The sequence below is a fragment of the Pneumocystis murina genome (assembly GCF_000349005.2).
Source record: "Pneumocystis murina B123 chromosome Unknown supercont1.11, whole genome shotgun sequence".
Lineage (NCBI taxonomy): Eukaryota > Fungi > Ascomycota > Pneumocystomycetes > Pneumocystales > Pneumocystaceae > Pneumocystis > Pneumocystis murina.
Window position 1 is genome coordinate 198,863 of NW_017802369.1, and position 22,871 is coordinate 221,733.

General features: G+C 26.4%; 7 protein-coding genes across 7 annotated transcripts; 3 read left to right on the top strand and 4 right to left on the bottom strand.

The window, feature by feature from the left end:
* The first annotated feature begins 28 nt into the window (after positions 1–28).
* On the top strand, positions 29–707 carry PNEG_02518 (hypothetical protein). The gene is made up of 2 exons (XM_007876337.1): positions 29–182; positions 230–707. The coding sequence occupies exons 1-2, from the start codon at positions 146–148 to the stop codon at positions 682–684; spliced, it is 492 nt and encodes a 163-aa protein (XP_007874528.1). The 5' UTR covers positions 29–145; the 3' UTR covers positions 685–707.
* Positions 708–1,008: 301 nt separating this feature from the next.
* PNEG_02519 (hypothetical protein) lies at positions 1,009–2,106 on the bottom strand (the record flags this gene model as incomplete). The annotated part of the gene is made up of 5 exons (XM_007876338.1): positions 1,009–1,070; positions 1,116–1,698; positions 1,749–1,931; positions 1,972–2,002; positions 2,051–2,106. 5 exons carry the CDS (start codon positions 2,104–2,106, stop codon positions 1,009–1,011), a joined length of 915 nt encoding a protein of 304 aa, XP_007874529.1.
* A 137-nt stretch (positions 2,107–2,243) lies between these two features.
* PNEG_02520 (tRNA modification GTPase TrmE) lies at positions 2,244–3,874 on the top strand (the record flags this gene model as incomplete). The annotated part of the gene is made up of 5 exons (XM_007876339.1): positions 2,244–2,381; positions 2,432–2,797; positions 2,840–2,960; positions 3,003–3,695; positions 3,738–3,874. 5 exons carry the CDS (start codon positions 2,244–2,246, stop codon positions 3,872–3,874), a joined length of 1,455 nt encoding a protein of 484 aa, XP_007874530.1.
* A 45-nt stretch (positions 3,875–3,919) lies between these two features.
* On the bottom strand, positions 3,920–4,398 carry PNEG_02521 (hypothetical protein; the record flags this gene model as incomplete). The annotated part of the gene is made up of 2 exons (XM_007876340.1): positions 3,920–4,326; positions 4,374–4,398. 2 exons carry the CDS (start codon positions 4,396–4,398, stop codon positions 4,013–4,015), a joined length of 339 nt encoding a protein of 112 aa, XP_007874531.1. The 3' UTR covers positions 3,920–4,012.
* A 993-nt stretch (positions 4,399–5,391) lies between these two features.
* On the top strand, positions 5,392–10,599 carry PNEG_02522 (hypothetical protein; the record flags this gene model as incomplete). The annotated part of the gene is made up of 9 exons (XM_007876341.1): positions 5,392–5,629; positions 5,679–5,977; positions 6,025–6,132; positions 6,176–6,312; positions 6,357–6,437; positions 6,478–6,544; positions 6,591–7,829; positions 7,877–9,925; positions 9,970–10,599. 9 exons carry the CDS (start codon positions 5,392–5,394, stop codon positions 10,597–10,599), a joined length of 4,848 nt encoding a protein of 1,615 aa, XP_007874532.1.
* A 1,874-nt stretch (positions 10,600–12,473) lies between these two features.
* Positions 12,474–16,494, bottom strand: PNEG_02523 (hypothetical protein; the record flags this gene model as incomplete). The annotated part of the gene is made up of 17 exons (XM_007876342.1): positions 12,474–12,658; positions 12,704–12,783; positions 12,828–12,954; positions 12,999–13,182; positions 13,235–13,368; positions 13,416–13,695; positions 13,736–13,824; positions 13,868–14,136; positions 14,185–14,606; positions 14,651–14,835; positions 14,877–15,037; positions 15,083–15,204; positions 15,248–15,566; positions 15,614–15,981; positions 16,022–16,122; positions 16,171–16,282; positions 16,327–16,494. The coding sequence occupies 17 exons, from the start codon at positions 16,492–16,494 to the stop codon at positions 12,522–12,524; spliced, it is 3,258 nt and encodes a 1,085-aa protein (XP_007874533.1). The 3' UTR covers positions 12,474–12,521.
* Positions 16,495–16,956: 462 nt separating this feature from the next.
* Positions 16,957–22,573, bottom strand: PNEG_02524 (hypothetical protein). The gene is made up of 12 exons (XM_007876343.1): positions 22,482–22,573; positions 22,408–22,436; positions 22,196–22,368; positions 21,841–22,148; positions 20,911–21,786; positions 19,460–20,859; positions 19,022–19,410; positions 18,775–18,973; positions 18,464–18,724; positions 17,595–18,421; positions 17,412–17,554; positions 16,957–17,364 (listed from the first exon to the last, which is right to left on the bottom strand). Exons 1-12 carry the CDS (start codon positions 22,560–22,562, stop codon positions 17,017–17,019), a joined length of 5,034 nt encoding a protein of 1,677 aa, XP_007874534.1. The 5' UTR covers positions 22,563–22,573; the 3' UTR covers positions 16,957–17,016.
* Positions 22,574–22,871: the final 298 nt, after the last annotated feature.

Sequence of the window (22,871 nt, forward strand, 5' to 3'; positions counted from 1 at the left end):
GACGTCAAATATGTACGGAAATATGAGTTATTTTTAAATCTTTTAGAGATTATATTTTCCTAACTTGAGGCCTTTTTGTTTTATGACTTGTATTAATAATAGGATTTAGAGTAGAAGTGATTATTATTAACTAAAAATAAGTAATATGACTTGGCTTGAGAATTTTCAAGTGTCTCATAAAGGTATATTTTTTTCAACGTTTTATAATGTTTTTGATTAATATGAGTAGAAGAAAATCATGGATCACGAATGTGGGACCGTATAATAAGTGCAACTGGTGCTATTTCTAAGGCTATGGCAGATAGATATGTAGCTATTGTAAAGGAAGATGAAGATCATAATATAGAGAATGAAAATCAATCAAAAGTATCAAGAGTATTAAGAGAATATTATACTAGGAAAAATGGGTGTCTTCCTGAATGGTTAAAGGTTTCTGAAGAATCTGAAACACCAAGAATAAAAAATTCTGAAAGCGTTTCTGATAATATTTCAAATAATGAAACTTTACAAAATACACGGATTATGTCTGTTTCATTTCGAGATATTTATGATTCAACTCCGAAGAATTATGAATTGCCAATAAAATATGCTTCTTTTAATACAGATGAAAGCCGATATCAAATTCCATCTGCTAGTGAACGCTTGCGTGAAAAGCTATCGAGACGAAATATGAATCATAATTAATAATAGTAATTGCAATATTTTAATAGGGGTTCATTGTTTAGGCTTTATTATTTAAATGATTATTTTTCATATTAATATATATATATATATGACAAAAATTTTGAATAAGAATGAAAATAGGTTTTGATATAATATTTGTTTTAATATAAAATAATAATTTTAAGTAGTACTTTGTTGGTATTTGTTGTATTTTGATTGGCTGTATATATATATGGATTTAAATGCATTTTTAATAAATATAAGGAAATGATTGAAAATATATAATTTTATGATATATTTTCCATATTTTTTCCTAACTTTATAATTGCAAGCATGATTTATTATTTATACTTTTTCATCTGTTAATTGGTTTTCTTGTTCATATTCTATTTCGATATATGTTTTAGCTAATATTGGTTTAATTATTTATTAGTTTGCTAAATTTAAATTACCTTTCTTGTTTTTTCTTGATTGTTCGCCTTTATGTTTTCTCTTTTGAAAGATTTTTTCTATTTCTTTTTTTTCAATGTTACTGTCTTTTATGCTAGTATGATTTTTTTCACTTATATCACTATCTGACATATCAGAGTCGTCAGTAAGGTCGTAATTATCCTCAAATTTATATTTTCTATATGATTCTTCTAAATCGCTTTCTTCATTATCACTAAAAAATTCCGTTTGCTCTTCTATATCTTCGTATTCTAATTCGCTTTCGTTTTCTTGCTGGTTCTTTTGTGAACTTAAAACCTTTTTCCATATATCTTCGCTAACATTTAGTGGATTTTTCCCGTATATTCCACTCTTGAGTCGTTCTATTAATTTTTTCTCTATGAATTTTTCTAGTTTTGCTATTTGCAATGCTTTTCTTTCTCTAGTTGTTTCTCGTCTAACTTCTTTTGGCTTTATTGCAATAAGCTCTGGGTGCTTTTTAAGTAAAAGTCTTTTGGATTTTATAAGATATTGTGTAAGTCTTGTTAAACGTGCTTTATTTTTGTATATAAGAAAATTTGGCCAGTACAAAAGTTTTTCATCAATCTAGAGCATTAAATAAGATAATATTCAACATAAACATTTAGCTTCTATACCTGTTTTAAGGCTTTTATATAGTTTTTCGATAATTTTACTTTTTCCCACATTTTTGATGGCATATGTGATCTCTCTATTGTTTTCATGTATAAATAAAGAATCCCTTTTTTTTCCTTAATAGTAGCATATTGGGAATTTGCAAGAGGACATGATTGACGATTACATATTCCAGTAATATTATACTTTTGAATGTTAGTTAAAAACTTGAAAAGATAAATTTACTTCATTTTTACAAAAATTTTGTGTGTTTGTTCTGCTTGTGGATTAGTTACTTATTTTTATAAGAAAAAAATGTAACAACTTGACTTTATAAGAGCAAAAATTCTGGTTAATCACCTGCCAAATAACATCGTCCATTTTTTTTCAGATGATTTTGTAACGTATTATATTATTTAATGATTATCGATTTATTTCAACTGCAGAATAATTTTTGTAGTATAAAGGGTGTAACTATTGTGTTTTAAGACAGTTTCTACAGCTCTTTTAGAGATTGTATGTTTTTTTTACCTCTTTTAAAGGATATTCCACTTTACCATTCTTCATATGTATTTAAGACAATTTATGCCTTATCAACACCATTAGGTAAATCAGCTGTTGCTTTGATAAGAATATCTGGACCTGAATCATTCCGTGTAATTTATCTTTAGAGTTTATTTTATGATATTTAAAATGTTTTTCATAGGTGGTTCAGGCACTTTGCCCCTCTAGAAAACTTCCAAAATTGAGATATATGAGTCTTCGAGAAATTAGACATCCGAAGACAAATGAGCTTCTGGACAAAGCATGTGTTCTTTTATTTAAAGGACCTTTCTCTTTTACAGGGGAGGATATGGCTGAATTGCATGTTCATGGAGGACCAGCTGTTATTCGTGCTGTTTTAGATGCTATTTCTTCTAGTGATTGTAATGTTCAATATGCTGAGGCTGGTGATTTTTCTAGAAGGTCTTATGAGAATGGGAAGTTGGATCTTACACAGGCAGAAGGATTATATGATATAATTAATGCGGAAACAGAGGAACAAAGAAAGTTGGCTGTTCGACAAGTTGAAGTATGATTTTTGATGATTAATTTATCAGATTAAATGTTGAAGGGATTTTTGAAATCTCTTTACGATGGATGGAGAGATGAATTGATTGATTATAGATCACATTTAGAAGCCATCATAGATTTTGGTGAAGATGATGATATTAATGATAATATATATTTTCAAAGTTTGCAGCAAGATATAATAGGCTATTTATCTAACTGTTTAGTATATAAAAAAGTTGAAAAATTTGTAATTAGAGTTCAGGATCATTTGAAAGAATCTGTTCGCTGTGAATTATTAAGGCATGGTATAAAAGTATCTATTTTTGGATTACCAAATGTTGGGAAATCATCTCTCTTAAATATAATTGCCAAGAGATCTGTAAGTATTGTATCTTCAGAACCTGGAACGACTCGTGATATTATTGATGTTGTTGTTGATATAGGAGGATTTCCTGTAATATTTAGTGACACTGCTGGTTTAAGGGAAGAAAATAGTCTTGGTTTTGTTGAGAAGGAAGGGATAAAAAGGGCTTATGAAAATATTGAAAAGTCTTTTATGCGTATCTGTGTTTTAGATATTACTGATATTGAAGCTAATGTATCTTCGCTTCGATACTTACTAATTCATCAAAATACATCTAATCAACAAATTATTTTAGTTCTAAATAAAATTGATTTACTGGACTCAGAAAAGTATATGGATTTAAAAAAAATTGAATTTTTAACAGGAATATCTTCTAGTTTTATTTTTCCTGTTTCCTGTAATACTAATGCGGGAATTCGTGATCTAATCTTTTCTATTAATAATCAATTAAGAAAATTGATTTTATTTGAAAATAGTCAAGAAGTGGTTGGAGCGAATGCTAGGCATAGAGAGCATCTTGAAAAATGTTTAGGCCATTTGCAGATTTTTTTAAGTATGTTCTTAAATTAATGATAAATAATATTAATATTTGAAGATGGTAATATTAAGGATATTGTTATTGGTGCGGATAATTTAAGATATGCAAGTGACGAGTTAGGTAAAATTTGTGGAAGAATTGATATAGAAGAAGTTCTTGGTGCTATTTTTTCAAAATTTTGTATTGGAAAATAAAATACATTATATTTTTTATAATTATTAGTAAACATATATTGGTATTATTTGTACAGGATTTTTTTGCATTTTTTTCTTTTATTTAAGATTATTGAATTTGTTAAAATTGTTTTATGAACATCAATGCTTTTGAGAATTTTATAATGGTTGCATTTTTTCTTTTTTATAAATGAGAATTGAGTTTTCATTATCGCTATCATCAAACGCATAATTAATGGCTTCTTCATCACTTAATCTTATTCTTATTTTATTATCAGGGAATAGTTGCAATGGTATTTTCATTCTATTAAAGTCAGAAATGGGATTAAATATATGTATATATCTTTTCCTGTTTGGAACTAGTTTAATAGCTTTTTTATAACTAAGTATAAGTATAATAGCAGCAATAATTGTCAGAAAAATTGTAAAAAGAAATGAATAAAAAAAGGGTGTCTCATTTTCTTCTGTAGTTTCTATTAATATATTAATCTTTATAGAATATTGATTGTCTGTGATATACTTTTATATAATTTTGAATTTGTCATTATATATATAACATAACATAATAAAAGGTTTTGTTTTTTATCAAGCTTTTTAAATTTTGAATGACGAAATATATTTAGAGCGTTTGAAAAATGTAATTAAATATATGATATATTATTTTGACTAAAATTAAATGCATAAATGTCTGTATAAGATATTTCCATTTTTAAGAACTTTTTTATTAAATTAGAGGGTTGATACTTGATATAAGTAACAATGTATTTATAAATTTTTAAAAAAAATAATAGAATTGTTTTCGAAGTAAAAAATATTTTAAAACTTAGAGCTTACATATATTATTTATAGTTTTTATATCCTGGTATTATTTGTCTTTGGACTAATATTAGTATTATAAATATTTAATAAAATATTTAATTTTTAGATTGTTATAAATCATTATGAAATTCGATTTTTTTGTAGAAAATGGTTATAAATTATGTTCTTGAAGGAAATTTTATTATCATTATCCTAGGTTGATATTATATTCTTTTAATTAGATATAAATGTTTAATTGAAAAAACGTAGAATTATGTTTTGAATTTAATTTAAAAATAGATATCAATATACAATAAAATTGTGTTTTTTTATTTAAAATGAGATAATAAATGTATAGTGAAAAAAATGTTATTTACATTGAATCATTTTTTAAAAAAAAAGATTTACTATTATAAATTTTTAGTTAATATTTTTATTTTAGAATATTGCTTTTAGTCAATTTTTTTTATAAATTACATATAAACAAGTAAATAAAATATATGGATGATTATTTTTGGTTTTGTTTAGTTCTATTTTAAAATTCTGTGGTTTTACTGCTTATTTTTCTAATGTTTCGAAAATCTGTGCATATAAAATGTTGATTTAAAATTATTGTTGACAAGCTGAGTAGATTAGTGTTAAACATTGAATATTATAAAAAGAAGGATTAATAGAAAGAGCAATGGATATTCTCTTGATATGAAATAATGAAAGTATGTGGAGAATTGAATGAATAAGATATGCAGGAAAAGACTTCGAGAAAGATAAAGACACCTACAGAGTCATCTCAACAACAGTTTTTTGGGAAACGTATTAGGGAGATTTTGAATAAGGATAAAAAAACTGATGATAGTCTTTCTTCTGTTCCTTATGGTGAAATTATGGTTTCTGGAACTCGTCCTATAATTCTTGGGAATACATCTTCAAAGACTATATTAGAAGCTACTGATGGTAGCAGTATTGTTTCTTTAAATTCCGGTGCTTTTATTTCTATCGTTATAATAACGTTATTAATATGGTGAAATAGGTTCGGCACCAAGTGGTAGCTATTCTAATGTATCTATGTCTTGTGGGTCGAAAGCTATTACATCGCATAAGAATGCTTCATGTAGGGAATCTAATGCTTCTGTTGGGTCATCTAGTGGGCCGAGTAGGCGTAATATTAGTGATGATCAACATAGTGTTTCAAGTTCTCGTAGTTCGTATTCTGAAGATTTCCAGCGTTTGGGACTTTTTTCCTATAATGCAATAGGATCAAATGGTGAATTTTCTTTTGAAAGGCCAAAGGATCACTCTATTATTGAGCATATGTTTGTTGAGCTTCTTGTACGTTCTCTTGATTATATATTAATCATATGTATACATATATATAGAACATGAAGAATATTCCCTTCGATTCTCGTGGAAAAATGATGAATTGGTCAGCTTCTAAGAAATGGCAAATGATTTATCAAGATGCTCTTCAAGAATACCAGAATAGGGTTTTTTTTCTTAGTTTTAATATTTTATTGATTTGTTTTATAGAAAAAATGGATTAGTTCTCATGGTTATGAGGCTGATAAGGGTTCTCCCCAGTGGTTTGTTCGTAAGATTGTTAATAATACGATTAAAATTAAGCAATTGTCAACTTTAAGTGTTTCTTTGCGAACTCAGCCTATTAGGTATAATTTAGTTTTAGCTAGTTATATGTTATTAATAATATTAGCTGGGTGAGATCTTTTATTAAATGTCAAGGACAGATTGCTTTAACTAATGTTTTGAGTCATATAACTCAGCGCGTTAATAAGTATTATGTTTTTATTGTTTTATTTAGTTAACATTTTTAGGCGAGATGATGATATACTTAAAGAATTAGAAATTTTAAAATGTCTTAAATCACTTTTAAACAATACTGTTAGTTTTCATTTTTACAGGTATTTTCTTTTAATTATTATTTTAGTATGGAGCGGACGATGCTATTGAGCATCAGTCTTGTGTAAACTCTGTAGCAAGTTCGTTGCTTTCGCCTCATCTTCCTTCTAGAAAACTTGCTGCCGAGGTCTTAACTTTTATATGTCATTGGGATAAGCCAAATGGTCATTCTGTTGTGCTTGCTTCTTTGGATCACTTACGATCATATTTGGGTGAACTTGGTCGTTTCGATGCATGGATGAGAGTTCTTGAGCTTACTGTAGATGGAAGAGGGAAAATGGGAAGTCTCGTTGGTGCTAGCGATGAAATACGTCGTGGTGGAATGGGTGTTGAAAATATTCTCATGGAATATGCTCTTGCAAATCTTTTTTTGATTAACTCTTTATGCAACGGTGCAGACGATGTTAGAGAAAGATTACATATTCGTAGTCAGTTTAAAGCATGTGGATATCAAAGAATGGCTTTAAAAATGCAGCAATTTAATTATGATATAATAGATCGTCAACTTGAAAAATTTGAAAACGACGAAGCTCTTGATTATGAAGATTTGTTTGAAAAAGATGCTCAAGATGAAATTAAAAATCTAGACAATCCATTGGAATTGATGGGTTTGATATGGAAACGTATTGAAGGCACTAGAGCCCAGGACTTTTTTCTTTCTACATTACAACATCTTTTATTGATACGAGATGATGGAGAGAACCGCTCTAAATTATTTCAACTGATTGATGCTATTCTTACATATGTTGTTATGGATCATCGTATGGCTGGAATGGATCCTACACATGCCTTGAATTTTTCTATACAAGGTGTCGTTAGTAAACTTCATACTGATGAGGAGGCTCGAAAAGCAGTAGAAGAAGCTAGAGAGGCACGTATGATCGCAGAAAGAACTGCTATAGAGAGGGATACTATGGCTGCCGAAATTGCAGCAGGTGCTAATGGCTTAGTTGGGAAATTAAAGAAAGAGTTAATGGAACAAGCAGAGGCACTTGAAACACAGAGAAGGCAAAACGCTATTTTAAGAAATGAAGTAGAAGAATTACAAAGAGTTCATATGTTGCAACTTCAGAAAAGTGAGATTGAAACAAGAGAACTTTATATGATAATACGTGACACAAATCCTGAAATATGGGAAAATAGTAAAGGTATTGTGGATAGAAAAGCGTTAATGGATAAACTGGAGAAACAATTGGAGCGGAAAAAGACTGAATATAAATTGGAAGGAAAAGCTTGGCAAAATATTACTTCGAGTAAACGTTTAAAAGTATTTTTTATTTTATTTTAGAAAAAAAATATATTTATAATATTTAGGAACTTCGAAGTCGTATGGAAAGTCTTCAATTAAGTCCGAAAGATATCGGTTCTCAAAAAAATGATGAAGATCAAATATTACAATCTCAAGATACACATGAAAAGCCGTCATTTTTTGGTTCAACTAGAGCTAAACCTAGTAAGCTTTCTCCTCGTACTATTAAACATCATTCAAGATCAAGCGTACGAGTTATTTCTACAAATTATGTTCATGATACGAAAAGATTAGGTGGTGTGCAGCAAATAGTGCAATATAAAAAAGAGCATGTCGAAGAAAGCACTGATTATGTTTTTATGGATGAACTTTCTTCTAAATTAAGACATTTAAATAGTAATGAAGATACAGATGATATTATTGGACATGTTATATTTTCTGAGACTCAGACTGAAAGTACTGATCTGGATAATCTTGCATGGAATAATGATAATGTATCAAGTTGTTCTCAAACTTTAAGTTCAGGGACACCTCTTTCTGATGAAAAGGTCACTCAAAATATTCCTTCAGAGACTTCTACTGATATTTCTTTATCATTACCTTCTCTTCCACCACCACCACCACCACCACCACCTCCTCCTCCTCCTCCTCCTCCTCCACTGCCGCCTCCTCTTCCTTCTCTTTGTCCAAATATGGCTGCTTCTGGATTCATAAATTCTCAAAATGCATTGGATATCTCTCCGCTTCCTCCTCCTCCTCCTCCTCCTCCTGTGTTTTTGACAAATAATCCACAGATGAAGACATGTAATGATTCTGCTACTTCTGTTCTTAATGGTGTTTCTTCACAACCTCAAATTTCCTTGGAAAAGTCTGAAGTTGTTCAGGAAATACCTTTGCATAGTGGAGAAGTTGGTAGAACTGGACTTCCGTTCATTAATCCAGAAATTAAAACACAAGTTATGATGATGAGGTCGAAGAAGAAATTGAAACAAATGCATTGGGATAAACTTGATACTGGTGTAGAGTATACTCTTTGGGCTCAAATGAAATTAGATCCTAATGCTTTAGCTGGAGTTCTTTCCAAAAAAGGTATATTAGACGAGATTGAAAGGGCATTTGCTATGAAAGAAACAAAGATTATAAACACTAGAACATCAAGGAAAAAAGAGTTTTTATCTTCTGATCTTCAGCAACGTTTTGGTATAAATTTTCATAAATTTTCGAATTTGTCAGTGTCTGAAATTGTAATTAAGATTCTTCATTGTGATATGGATACTATGGATCTTATTGATTTTCTTAGTGATGATAAATTATTAGGTATTGAACAATTAAAAGCAGGTTTAGAGCCTTATAGAACGGATTGGTCTTCTGGTGGAACAAGGATAAATCCTGAAAAAAATATAGAAGAGCTTAGTCGATGGGATCAAATATATTTATATTTGTTTATTGATTTGGGACATTATTGGCAGAGAAGGATGATGGCATTAAAAATGAAGATTAATTTAGAACGTTCTTATACTGATCTTGTTAGAGATATCAAGTGTATAGAGACGGCTGCATTAGCTATAAAGGGTTCTCAAAATTTTAGAGAATTATTAGATGTAATTTTGCATGTTGGGAATTATATGAATGATTCTGGAAAACAGGCTTATGGATTTAAAATGACAACGCTCCAACGGCTTCCTATGACAAAAGATGATAGAAATTCTTTAACGTTTTTGCATTTAGTAGAAAAGGTAGTTCGTACTAATTTTCCTCAGTTAGAAGAATTTCTGGATGATTTTAAAGATGTTGGCTTGGCTGCAAAGATTAATCTTGATCATATTAATTCGGAATGCAAAATGTTGGTTGATAATGTTTTTAGCATTGAAAGAGCTTGTAATACTGGAAGTCTTAGTGATGCTTCTGTATTTCATCCTGAAGATAAAATATTGAATATTATCCTTCCGTTTCTCCCAGAGGCAAAAAAGAAAGTTGGATATATACAAGATCATTTTAATAGTATGGAAACAACCTTTGAAAATGTTTTAAGATATTTTGGTGAAGAACCTTCGGATTCTCAAGCTAAATCAACGTTTTTTCGTAAATTTGAAATGTTTTCTAATGATTATAGGGTACTGATAATTGATTTTATAGTATATAATTAATAGATTTTTAGAAAGCGCAAAAAGAAAATTTAGAGTTTGAAGAAGAATCCCATCGTCAACTTCTTAGGAGAAGGGCATTGAATGCTGCATCAAAAAGTAATATTTTGGATACTGCGATGGATGAAAATGCTAAATCTGATACTGCTATTATGGATAATTTACTTGAAAAACTTAGAGTAGCACCTGCAGAAAGTAGGAAAGTAAGAAGAAGACTAGTTGCTAAAAATTTCCAAATTACTAGCTCTCATTATTCAGACAATCATAATATTACAAAAAATGATTCTACGTCTTCTTTTTCATCGTCTCCGGTAAATGAGCTAGCTATTAAAATGAGGGATGTAGAAGCCGAATATAATTCATCTATTTCAAAAATGTCTTTGGTACAATCATCTACTTCTACGATGTCGCCAGTTTCAGTACCATCTGGAACAATGTCAAATAAGGATGTTGCTGCAAAAGCGCAAAGTATGCTTGAAGGTTTAAGATGTGGAAAAATATCGAGAGTTCCTCCGGTGCTAAAAGATAATTCTTCGGTAAATGGATTAGATTATTCAATAAATAAAGATCAATCACAAGATAAAATGAATGATACAAATCAATATCTAAATCATAAACTAGAAAATGAAATGGAAGGAATTTAGAAGAACTTATGAAACTAGAAATGAAGCATTGTCAAAAGTATGTTTTTAAGTAGCGATTTAACGTTAAGTTTTTAAAGTATAAAAAGGATAAATAGTATGTTTTTATGAAATATAGTTTTTAATATTTTCTATATATTTTATGCTATGAATTAGCGGAAATCCATATTTTTCAATACTGTAGCTGTAATATTCATATATGATGGGTAATTATATAGGCGTTTAACAAAGTTGATTGTCTATTTTTTTAATGACGTTGTTTATTAAATAATTTGAAGCATAGTTTTAGTTATTTTGTTTATAAAAATGGTTTATTTTTGGTTTTATGATATTTAAAGTATTTAATTAAATAATTAAAAAATGAAAATATATGATTCAACGAGAATTATTGTTTTTGTTATAAATATATATATATGTGATTCAGAGTTATTAATTAAATAACATTAATATTTTTTAAATTAAATGTTTTAATATGTTATTTGTATTAAAATGCTAATATAGTTTAATATAACAGAATTTAAACGATATTAAGTTTTTATAATAAAAAAATAATGAATTTTTTGTATGAATTTTTTATACATTTTAAAATATTATGTATTATTTATTTAAAAATATTATTTATAGTTACTTGATCTTTTTTTGTTAAATGTTATTCTAAAAATTAAATTTTAAGAATATTTAAAATTCGTATAATTATAATAGTATTATGTAATCATGTTTTTGTCTATTAATTTAAAAATATTTTTGAAGTTTATATTTAATTAAATACAATAGCATATATATTTATTGAATAATACTCTTCTAAGTTAATATATATAAATATTTTTATTAAAAATTGTGTATTATTTAAATAAATTTTTTGATTTGCGAATTGTTTAAAGTTATTTAAAAATCAAGAATAAAGTTATTAAATTTTTAGATATTTTAGAAATAAAAATATAATTTAGTAATAATTTATATTAAGAAAATAGATATTTAAAATAACTGTAAATTATAACCTTAAATGTTTTAATTATTTTTGTTTTACAATAAAGAGTTTTTAATATTATTAGTTTGTATTAATTTTTTATAATATAAAGTTTATGATTTAAAATTGAAAATTAGTTTAAATTAGTTTTATGTTAGAGAAACTTTAATATTTTATTGAAAAAATATTTTTATTAATTTTGAGTATATTTTTAAGTTTTTGTAAAATATAAAATTTAAATAATGTTAAAAAAATAAATAAAACGTTGAGAATTTTTATATTTTTGTGAAATTATTAATTGATATAGTTCAATTAAGTTTAAAGTCTTAGTATTTTCATTTTATATTATGTATACTATTAATTAATGCTTATTTTAAGATCTTAATGATTAATTTTTCCAAAAGTTTATTTTAATTTTTTTAGTATAAAATATTATTTAGAATATAGAAATTAGAAGACTTATTTCTTACATGAAATATTATGGTAGTTTTGTCGAAACAGATGGTTTTTTATTTAGTCTTTTTCCTATTTTAAGAGCATTCTCTAAAACTGTAAAATTAAAGATACAAATATTTGAATTTGCAATTAAAAATTGAAGAATTTTATTTTATATATAAGTAGATATAATTAAGTATAATAGATTTTATTTCTGATTGTATAAAGACATGATGAATTTCGAAATAATTATGTTTTTTTTCAGTCTGCAATTTCTTCCGATAAAATTTGAGAAATAAGTTCCTTGGGTAATTCTTTAAATAATTTAAATCGATTTAAATATTTAGTTAGAAAAACAAACGAAAAAATAATATATGGTGCATTTAAATTATCTAAAAGAAAACGTCTAGGTAAAAATTAAAGAGAAAAACAAAAAAAAGTTTTAATAAAATATTTAAGATAATCATATTTTGGTGATAAATTAGAAATATATTTCCTTAATTCTAGATATATACACAATATTTTATACTTGTAATTTAGCATAGTTTGGAGGCTTAATTTTCCTTTTTAGAGTCTTTGCTATCCAAGGTGGTATTAGTGAGACTGATGTAATTACTATTGTTTTCCAGAAAAAATCAATAGTTTTTATATAATTTAAATCTGTTTATAAAATAAGATTAAATAGATGAACTGTAATATTTTTACCAAAATAATCATTAAGAAATGGAATAGATACAATATAAATAATTAAAGTAGCTATTTCTGCTAAAATCATAATTTTATGCCTAAATATTATTAGTTAAAATTTATCATAAAAATTTTAAAAAACCATGTACACATTTCTATAATTACCATGATCAGTTCATTTAAAATTAAAGCGGTAAATGTTACTGTTGTTAGTGTTTTCATTTTATTCAATCCGATAAAAATATATGATAATAACATAATAGAAATTCCTATTAAAATTAACTTTACAAGTAAAAAAAAAGTTCATTTTAACCTTGATATACAGAAATAAAAACCCATATAAAAAATGTTTTATAATTAAGTGTTTTTCCTTTAGTAAGTTCTTTATATAATTCTGGATATAAAAATGTTAAATATTCATTAACATCACGGTCAAAAACAAGACTAAATACTGGTGCCATCGTATAAATAGTTGCGTATCCAACCATTAGCCAGCCCTATAAATAAATTAATTTATGAAGGTATATATATGTAATATTGTGTTAGTACCTTAAAAAGAACAATAGGAGTAAATCCAGATACAATTGAATAGTATACCTGGCATACGCTAATTAGAAGTCCGCGATGAATTACAAAACGAGTCAATTTCACTGAACGTTTATAGCTATTACGTCCATGCCAAACTAAAAAAAGAATTATAGAAAAGTTTAGTAAAAATATTGTATTATACCTAGTAATTTAGTTAAATGATAGAATTGTGTAACAGAAAAATCCGCTGCTAAACTAGCTTGATGGCCTTCTTTTCCTACAATCCCTATTCCTACATCTGCAGCTTGAATCATACTAACATCATTTCCTCCATCACCTATACAACATACTTTACGAAACGTATAATTTTGGATAAGCTTAACAATTTCTGCTTTTTGTGTAGGTGTGCAACGGCAAGCTATCACTGATGGTAATTTGGTTGCTGTAGATATAAATTCTATTTTGCAAAAATCCATATATAGCTAAAATATATTAAATGAATAAAAAAATCAAAAATATTACCTGAAGAGACTCTCCGTCTATAAGAAGGCATGAATCTTGTTTGTTTTTTAGAAACTCCAGTTGTTCTATAATATATTCTTTAGATTTTGCTAACATTTATAAGTACTAAATATGTATTAATATTAGAATTACCTTTTGTTATTATATGAATATATTGTCCTCGCGATATAAATTTAGAATTAACTGCAACACATTTTGCAGTTTCTGCTTTATCTCCTGTAAGCATCCAGATTTTTATTCCTGCGTTTCTTAAGAGTTCTAAAGATGGTTTAACATCTTTTTGCAATTTATCTTCCACGCCCGTTAAACCTAAAAGTTCGAGGTTACACTCTAAAAATTTTGCAATTACTTCTGCAATAGCTTTGTCTCTATCAAACAAGTTTAATGCTGCCTGATTATAACTAAAAATCTCAAGTTTATAAATTTATAAAAATTATTTAAGTAATTACTTTTTGACAAAGACATCATATGATTCTTTGCTTAATTTTTTTCTTCCAATAACAAGTGTTCTTAAACCTTCTCTAGCCATGTTATTGCATTCTTCATCTAACCAGTCACTAGCCATAACGATTTTTTGCATAACCACATCAGCTCCCTTTTGAAAAAACCAGATATCTCCGTCCTTGTTAGATTTTTCCATTATTTGCACTATAATTCCCATCCTTTTGGATTTTGAAGTGAATGGAAAATTATGTAGAATTTTCATCTCTACAAGTTCACCCGTATGTTGATAGCACAATTGAATAGTATGTCTATCTCGTTGATGAAGAGTTAATCCCATGCTACTAGTCCATTGTATAATTGCCATTTCATCCGGTGATGATGATTGATATGAAACTATGTTCCTATTTGAGTCTATAGTTGGAGTAACCTAAAATAGAGTCATCAAATATTTTTTTTATATTTATTTATTACATTATGACATACAGATAACGCAAAAACTATATCCCTAATCTTGTTTCCTATTTCTTTTTTAGCTCTCTGGCCTACATACTGTGTATTTGAATTATTTTTATATTCTCGAATGTAGGCAGCTACTTCTGACATTGCCTCATTTGTATATCCTAATGTTCCGATATGAAGTTTTTTCATTTTCATGTCTAAGATATTTAAATTTTTAAAAAACATAGAGCAAAAATACCATTTTGAGTAAGAGTTCCTGTTTTATCTGTTAAAAGATATTCTATTCGGCCTAAATCTTCAGGAATTGTACTGGTTCTTACAATAGTTCCTTCCAATTCCGGGTCATGTTCTATTTGATAAGCATAAACTGATTTTCCCAAATCTAAGTTAACTCTTAGACTAATAAAATTTAATTATTTTCAAAAATATATTATATTTAATTGCCTAATTGGTATAATACTGGAAAAAAGGATAAGAAATTTAAATAATGATATATACCATTTTTCTTCAAAACCATTGAATAAAACTAAGATAAAACTTAGTATAAATGTTAGAACACAAAGAATCTTCATTCCAAATTAATCAGAATAAAAAAAAAAATATTATTACTTTTGTGAGATTATTGATTTCTAATTCCAATAAGCCTGTTTTAGTTCCTGCTTTTGATGTATTCATTGCCTGTCTTGTTTCTATACCAGTATATATTACTAAACCAATTATAGGATCGCCAGATGCTAAAACTGTATTTGCCCATAACATGTTATCTACAGTTAATGGATAGTTGTATATATCTTTGGATGAAGATTTTATTGATAATGTTCCAAAAAACATATGAATAGATTTTATAGGAGGAGGTGCATAAACAATAGCATTTAAAGAAAATAAAGATTCATTTGAAAAAAAGGGTTGTGTTGCTGCACATGATGTTCTAATAATTATTAAAGATATTAGATATAAGACTCTTTTTGACAAAACCTTAATTTCCAGTCTGTTTCACCATCTAATTGATCTGTTTTGATAAAACATTCTCCATTTGGATTATTTGTGTGAAGTAATAAAATGTCAGAAGGAATACGTTTATCTTTTTGTATGAAAATTATGTCACCTACTTTTAAATCACGACTTTTTTTAGGTAAATTATTGTCCAAAATTATATATGGTTCTGAATTTGCTTCATTATCTCTTTTTCTTCTAGCTAAATCATCTAATAGTTCTTTTCCCATTGTTACAGAAATAACGAAAATTAATGGAGCAATATATGTAGATAAATATCCTATACGTAACGGTATAATAAATTGAGAAAGTGCTACAAGAAGGAAATATAAATTTAAAAAATGTTTAAACTTTAAAATTAGCAGATTAATCACGAAGTATATAGAATACCTGTTCGTAGAAAAATATAGGTATAAATGTAAAAATATTGTATTTTGCATTAGAAATAACATTAGACGGATAATTACGTGAATTGGTGGATGAATTTAAACCTAAATTATAACTTAGTTCTTTTTAAAATATAATAATTTAATTTATACCAGAAACAATAGGTATTGATCTATAAGAATGATTAGTAGAATTTTGTTGTTTAAGCTCTGCAAGATCCATAGAAAATGGTGTATGAGGCAAAATATCAAAAAGTTGAATATTCTAAAAATATGAATTAAAATTAAAAATAAGCTTAAAAATTATACTTCATTTTTTATAAGTGGTGTTTGATCATTATTATTTTCTGTTATCTCATGCTGGGAATATATGCTACAAGATTCACTATCTATTGAAGTAAGACTTTGTTGAGCTGTGTCAATTTTCATTGATTGTAATGGGATAGAGAATTTACTATTTGGTATATGTGCTTGCATATATACTGAAGTATTTTATTTTTTGTCTTTTTTTAATAATTTCATTTGATTTTTTTTTATAATTTTGGTTGAATTTTTAAAAGTTTAAATAAAAATCAGGTTTTGGAATTTTGGAGTTTTTATAAAAGAAAAAAAAATAATTAAAAATAGTCATATACACGGTATAATAGTTACTAAAAATAGTATATATAATGTTTTAAAACACTCTTTTTTATATTTATTTCTAATATATAATAAAGAATTAAGATTTAACGTAAATTTTAATACAAATTATGAAATTACAAAATGGCAGTAAATATGGTATTTCTTTTGAGAACTGAAATGACGGAAATACTATAAAATTTAATTTTATAGTTATTATTCTTGCTAATGTATATAAAATTACATATATAATTTTATAATTCGTCAATAAAAAAATAATGAAATATTTAACTTTGCATATTTATATATTAAAACTTTTGATGTTTAATAATACCAGGATAATGAATATCTGAAATAAATACTCAATAAGTAGCATAACATTTAAGGATTTAAGTTTATTATATCAACATATTTATTTTTAGTATTTTTTGCTTTTATTTTTCTAGGGAATGTTTTTGTTTGTGTATTTCCATTAGTTAAAGAATGTTCTGATGCCATTTTAAGTAAATCATCAAGAGCATCGTCATTTGATACTACTGGTTTATGTTTAAATTTAGTAGATAATTGAGGGTTCATAGAATCGATATTAGGTATAATAGTACTAGAAGACATTTCATTTGATTCATTATAATGCAATTCTTTAGCTATCGAATTTGTAGAATGAGATAATTCCGTTTTTTTTGGTGGTGGTGGTAGTGATATAACATGTTCAGAAATTGAAGTATTATCCTATATATTTGTTTGTATTAAGAGATTTAAATAAAATGCATTATTACCTTTTTATTAATCCACTTTTTAAGCTCGGTATCATAAACAAATGAATTTTCTTCTCCTAATTTTGCTTTATATATTTTCTTTTCTTTAGATTGTTCTTTTTTTCCCCACCATTTACTAAACCAGCTAGAATTTGCATTTTCATCTAGAATTTTAAGTATATTTTTAAAAGTATAACTATGTACCTTTACTATTTCCTGGAGACTGAGATTTAGATTCAACGTTACAAGAGTCTTCTGAGTTAAGTTGAGTAATGGATAGATCTTTTAGTTCGGATTTAGTATTATAAAAATCATTAGTCTGTATATTTCCAGATTCCAAATAATTAGGATTATCATTTTCTGACAATTCTATCTGATCATTTTCTTTGAAAACTTCCTTATTTAAAATATTTTCTGAACTATTTTCTGATATAATAGGTTCCTTATAATACTGAACATTTTCGAGATAACATTCTTGATTAGAAGTCTCATAGGATTCTGGCATTGGCTGATAACAAGATAAATGGTCATATTTTTTATCTTTTAAAAAAACGTTAGGATCTTCAAAGTTAGTTATAGATGAATTATGTGATAATTCATAGTTGTTTTGACATGTTTTTATTGGCTTTTTCTGATGATTTGGTTGAGAAATAAATTCATTTTGTATAAGGTAAGGACCAACTGTACATGTGTTTAATGCTTCAAGATTTGTTTGTGAATGGATTTTGGAATGTGATATTTTTTCGGCGAAACGTTCAAAAGGTTTTGAATCATTATTTAAAATTTCTTGAGATTCGATAGAACTAGTCTCTCCTGCAACAAATTTACTTAACTTGTTTTCAATTGATCCCCAAAAACTGTCTAATTTAGGTTTTGACATTTTTTTTCCAAACCATGATGGCATTGAATTAAGAGATTCATAAGTTAAAAGTCGAGATGAAAATTCCTGATATTGTTGAATAAATAATAAATGAAAGAAGGGAGAGCCTTTAGAAAATTTTTTAATAATATCATTAATTGATTCGCAATATCTGCATGAATTAATGAAAAATATTAAAAATTATGAGATTAACCTTTGTGCCTCAGATATATACCCAAAATCTGCTAATATTGTTGCATAATAAAATTTATAAGCTTGTAAATGAGCATATCCATAAAAAGGTGATTGAGATTTAAGAGCTGTATAAAGTTCTAGAATTTCATTTAAAATTATGTTGTCTAAATCATGATAAAATGAAGATGGATTATTTATATGATCTCCTCCAAGTAAAATAAGGTCTGAGTTATGTATATCAAGCATAGAAAATACTGAATCTTTTTTTGCCAGTAAAAAACTATTTTTATATCAAAAAAATGAATACTAAAAATATATATGTTGCAATACCATATATGTCCTGGAATTATATAATTATTTTTGATAAGAAGTTTTCCTAGATTATGTATAATATTGGAATCTTTATTACTTGGATTAGAAAGAATCATAACTAATGTTTCTTTCCAGTTATCCAAATAATCTTTATGAAATTCTTTTGTTTTATTAGGTTCTATATTAACAGTACCATTGAAAAAAGAATCAGGAATTCCTAAAAAGTTCTAATTAGTTTTAGATTTAATAAAATCCTAAAATTAACCTGTATCTAGATCATCTTCGCATAATGCTTCATAGAAAAATTTAAGGCCTTGCAAACTTTTATTGCTGACATTAATTTCGGAACGTATGAATTCTTTTGCTACATATTTCCATACTCCTTTACCTATAGAATTAGATATTAGAAGAGCATGCGGCCAAAGTTTTTTATCTAAGCAGAATTGGATAGCGTCATTTCTGGCACCATTTAAAAGATAGTGTTTAATTTGTTCTAGGGATTCTCGAGTAACAGTATATGATGATATCTCTTGAGTATTTGTATCCAAGTTAGAACTAGAATTCATAAAATCTGCAGTAATCGTAAATTCAGGTTCTTTATTGGGAAACTGCAAGTTTGGTTGTAATAGATTTAAAATCGAATGAATACTTTCACTAAATATTTTAGATAAAAAAAAAGTAGAAAAATATTAACAAAACTTACTATTGATCTGAAGAAAAACAATTATCTAATAAGATATATATTATTTTCCATAAGAGTATTTTTTCATTAAAAAATTCCTGTTTTTCATCATCTTTAATAAGCTCTAGTGATTGAATTTTTTCCTTCATCCACTTAATAGCTTCTTTCTTACGGGCTTTATTAGTATTTTTAGATATTGAAAATAATGGTCCAGGTATTGTCATATCTAATAATTCGGAATTTTGAAAATAAGATCTAATATTTGAAATTTTTAATGTTCCGGAAGTATGTGACAAATTAGAATATAAATACTTTGAATTGTTAGAAATATATGTTCTATTTGGAAATATTGTTATGATTTTCCCTCCAAATCCCCATACTAATATAGGATAACTAGGATTTTCGAAACTATCTTTATGATAAATAGGTCTAGTTTTTTCATCAGAATTATATCTTCTGGAATTATTTTCACTTATATCCAGCATAGAATTGTTGTTTTGGATATTAGAAGACATTGATTGAGATGGTAATATAAAAGATGTATATATGTTTGATGCTACTGATTTATCCTGTTTTTCTGATTGTAGATATGAATTATCTATATCTAATGGAAAATTCGAAGGAGGTTGTATATTTTTCTGCATAGTAGATGTATATGGCTCATAATTAGAAGTAGATGGAAATTTTTGAGAAATATTGATAGATTTTTCATTTCTTGGTTCTTGTGTATTTTCTTTAACAGTTAAATATTTTTTTGGGTTATAATGTGATTCCAAAGAATGTTGAGAGTATAAATTAATTTTTTTAGTTACTTCTGCTTCTGAATATGAAAATTCATTTTGTTCAAGTGCATTTTCTTGAATATGAGATTCATTATGTATATTTTGTCTGTTTTTGATATTGCTTAATGAAAAATTATTCATATCTATCTTTTTTGTATTTAGTTCCAGACTATTGATATTAAATGGTGTATCTGATAAAGATGATTTATTGTTTATAATGCTGAAAACATCCTGATTAGTTTCATGAGAATTATAATAGATCTCGTTCACGTTCTTTTGATCAGTCGATGTATATTGCATGTTTGAACGTTGTATTTCAAATTCCGTATTTTGAGTATTTGTATATGTTTTATTAATAGTTTTATTTGAAATTTTTGATTTTTTAGAGAATTCTATTGGCAGATCTTGAAACATTTTATTTTTATCTTCTGCTTTTTCTTTATAAGTTTTAGATGTTTGCTGCATAAAATATGTATTAGCATTTGGAATAGACGTATTAGTTGATGTATAATTTAATAAATCTTTTTCATTATTCATATCTTTTAATAACGTTTCATTACATAATATTTTAGAATTATTAGTAACATTCTCATCTATTGGCATGTTTTGTAGAGATTTAGATGATTTTGCTTCAAATGTCTATTAATTGTAAGTCTTATTTCGAGAGAGATATATGTTCCAAATACTTACATTTATATTTGTTTGTATGTAATCAGAAGAATTATTATGTTTTTGTATATCAGCATATTTATTAGAAACTGGATCTGCTAGACGCCTAAATTTAGGTATAAATTGTACGGGAAGGTCGTATGGAGATAAATAACCACCTTTAATAGAAATATATGATTTTGTAGCTATTTCATTGTTTTCTGAATTTATAGTTGAAAAATAATTATTATTTGGCTGATATGATTGCTGATAAATGCATTGTTGGCTTCTAGTATGGGTTAAAGAAATATTATTTTCAGAGGATATTTCAGATGATGATTGATTAAATATATTTTTTGTTTTATTTGTACTTAGAATATCTGCTTGGAAATCTGTATCTGATGAATATGATTGAATATTATTGATATGCATATTAGAGTGGTAAGTATCTGACATAAGATTAGGTTTTTTAGATGATGAAGATCTGTCTAATTCATGACTATTTAAATAAGGATAAGGCATATTTGAAACTTGATTGACGTAACTCTCTGTACTATTTTCTGGCAAAAAAAACATATTTTCATTTGACGGCATTGTTTTTGTATCTAATGTTATATCGTTTGCATCAAATGTAATATCATTGTTAGTACATATGACTTCATCTGGTAAGAAATCAGTATCTTCACCAATTGTTTTCCAGATATCATTATAATCAACTTGAGAAGAAATGTTATTATTTTTATTATTATTTTCGTAATCTTTTATGTTTTCATCTTGTACCGTTAGTGTATCAAAAGTATTTTTGAAAAAAGAATATTCATCATTATCATCAGTTTTAAAAAGAGTAGAAGCGTAGTCAAATTCCGTATGTAAATCTGGTGAAATGTTATCCTTGTTATCTTCTGTCATTTCCTTTTCCTTAATCATTTTTAGAATAAGATGGTTATTAGATTTTTTTGAGAGATATCTTACCTGTTGTTTTAGAAAAAAATTTTTAAGAGATATAGAATCTTTTTCGAACATACAAGTAGATATTTTTTCATTGCTTTTCTTAAAAACCTCTGTTATACCATTTTTAGAAAAATCTTCATCTGGATTTACAGGGATTGGTTCCAAATTAATTTGTGATTGACTGTTGAATTCATAAGCTTTTTGAGGAGATATAATAGTTCTTGAATCTTCCTGCCTTTTGAAAGAACTTTTAGGGATAGTTTCTTGAATTTTTGGACCATTTTTGTTTTCTATTTTGTCGGATATAAATCTTTTTGAAGTTTGTATTTCTAATAATTGATTTTGAATTTCTTGACAATAATTATTAAAAAAATACCTTTTCTGCAAAAATTGTAGTTATTATTCATGCTTTGGAGATGATTAATACTGGATAAGTTTGAAAAATTGTCAAAATGTTCATTTTCGATTAATTTCTGTGGCATAAATTGTGGTAAGATTTTAGACTTTTCATAAAATTCCATTTTATTTAATAAACACGCATACTCATCGCTAAAATTTTGAGTTAATATATTTTGAACTTTTGAATACCTGGTATGCCATTGTTTATTAATATCTACCTATTTTTCTATTATTATATAATAATTAATAAACTAAGGTAATACATTTCTCTTCTCTGGATATGGGAAATTGCATAAATCCCTTTTTTTTACTGGTTCTTTATTATTTTGTATATTTTCTTTCATAACGTAATTTTGTTTTTTTTTTTTTTGAATTTTTGAATTTAAAAAATTATTATAGATTTATTTATTTAAAATACTTTTCTATATGTTGTAAATACAAAAATTTGGTATGAATTTTTATTTTAGAATTCTAGCTAACATTAAAATTGAAAAATATTGATAAGTTTATGTATTCTTTTTTTGGAAAAATAAAAATTATAGTTTTATTTAATAATTTAAATGAACATATAATAAATGACTTTTGTAATGTTATTGATTTTATATAACCTCTTATAATATTTATCTTTAAATTTAATATAAACTTTATAATAA

What these genes read in the sequence shown, in the direction of transcription:
- PNEG_02518 (XM_007876337.1), top strand. Translation starts at nt 146, where the DNA reads ATGACTTGGCTTGAGAATTTTCAAGTGTCTCATAAAG. An exon ending in TTTTCAAGTGTCTCATAAAG is followed by an intron (nt 183 to 229) that starts GTATATTTTTTT and finishes TAATATGAGTAG; the next exon opens with AAGAAAATCATGGATCACGA.
- PNEG_02524 (XM_007876343.1), bottom strand. Translation starts at nt 22,562, where the DNA reads ATGAAAGAAAATATACAAAATAATAAAGAACCAGTAAAAAAAAGGGAT. An exon ending in ATTTTTTTCTAAAACAACAG is followed by an intron (nt 21,787 to 21,840) that starts GTAAGATATCTC and finishes AAAATGATTAAG; the next exon opens with GAAAAGGAAATGACAGAAGA. An exon ending in ATAATTCCAGGACATATATG is followed by an intron (nt 18,725 to 18,774) that starts GTATTGCAACAT and finishes ATATAAAAATAG; the next exon opens with TTTTTTACTGGCAAAAAAAG.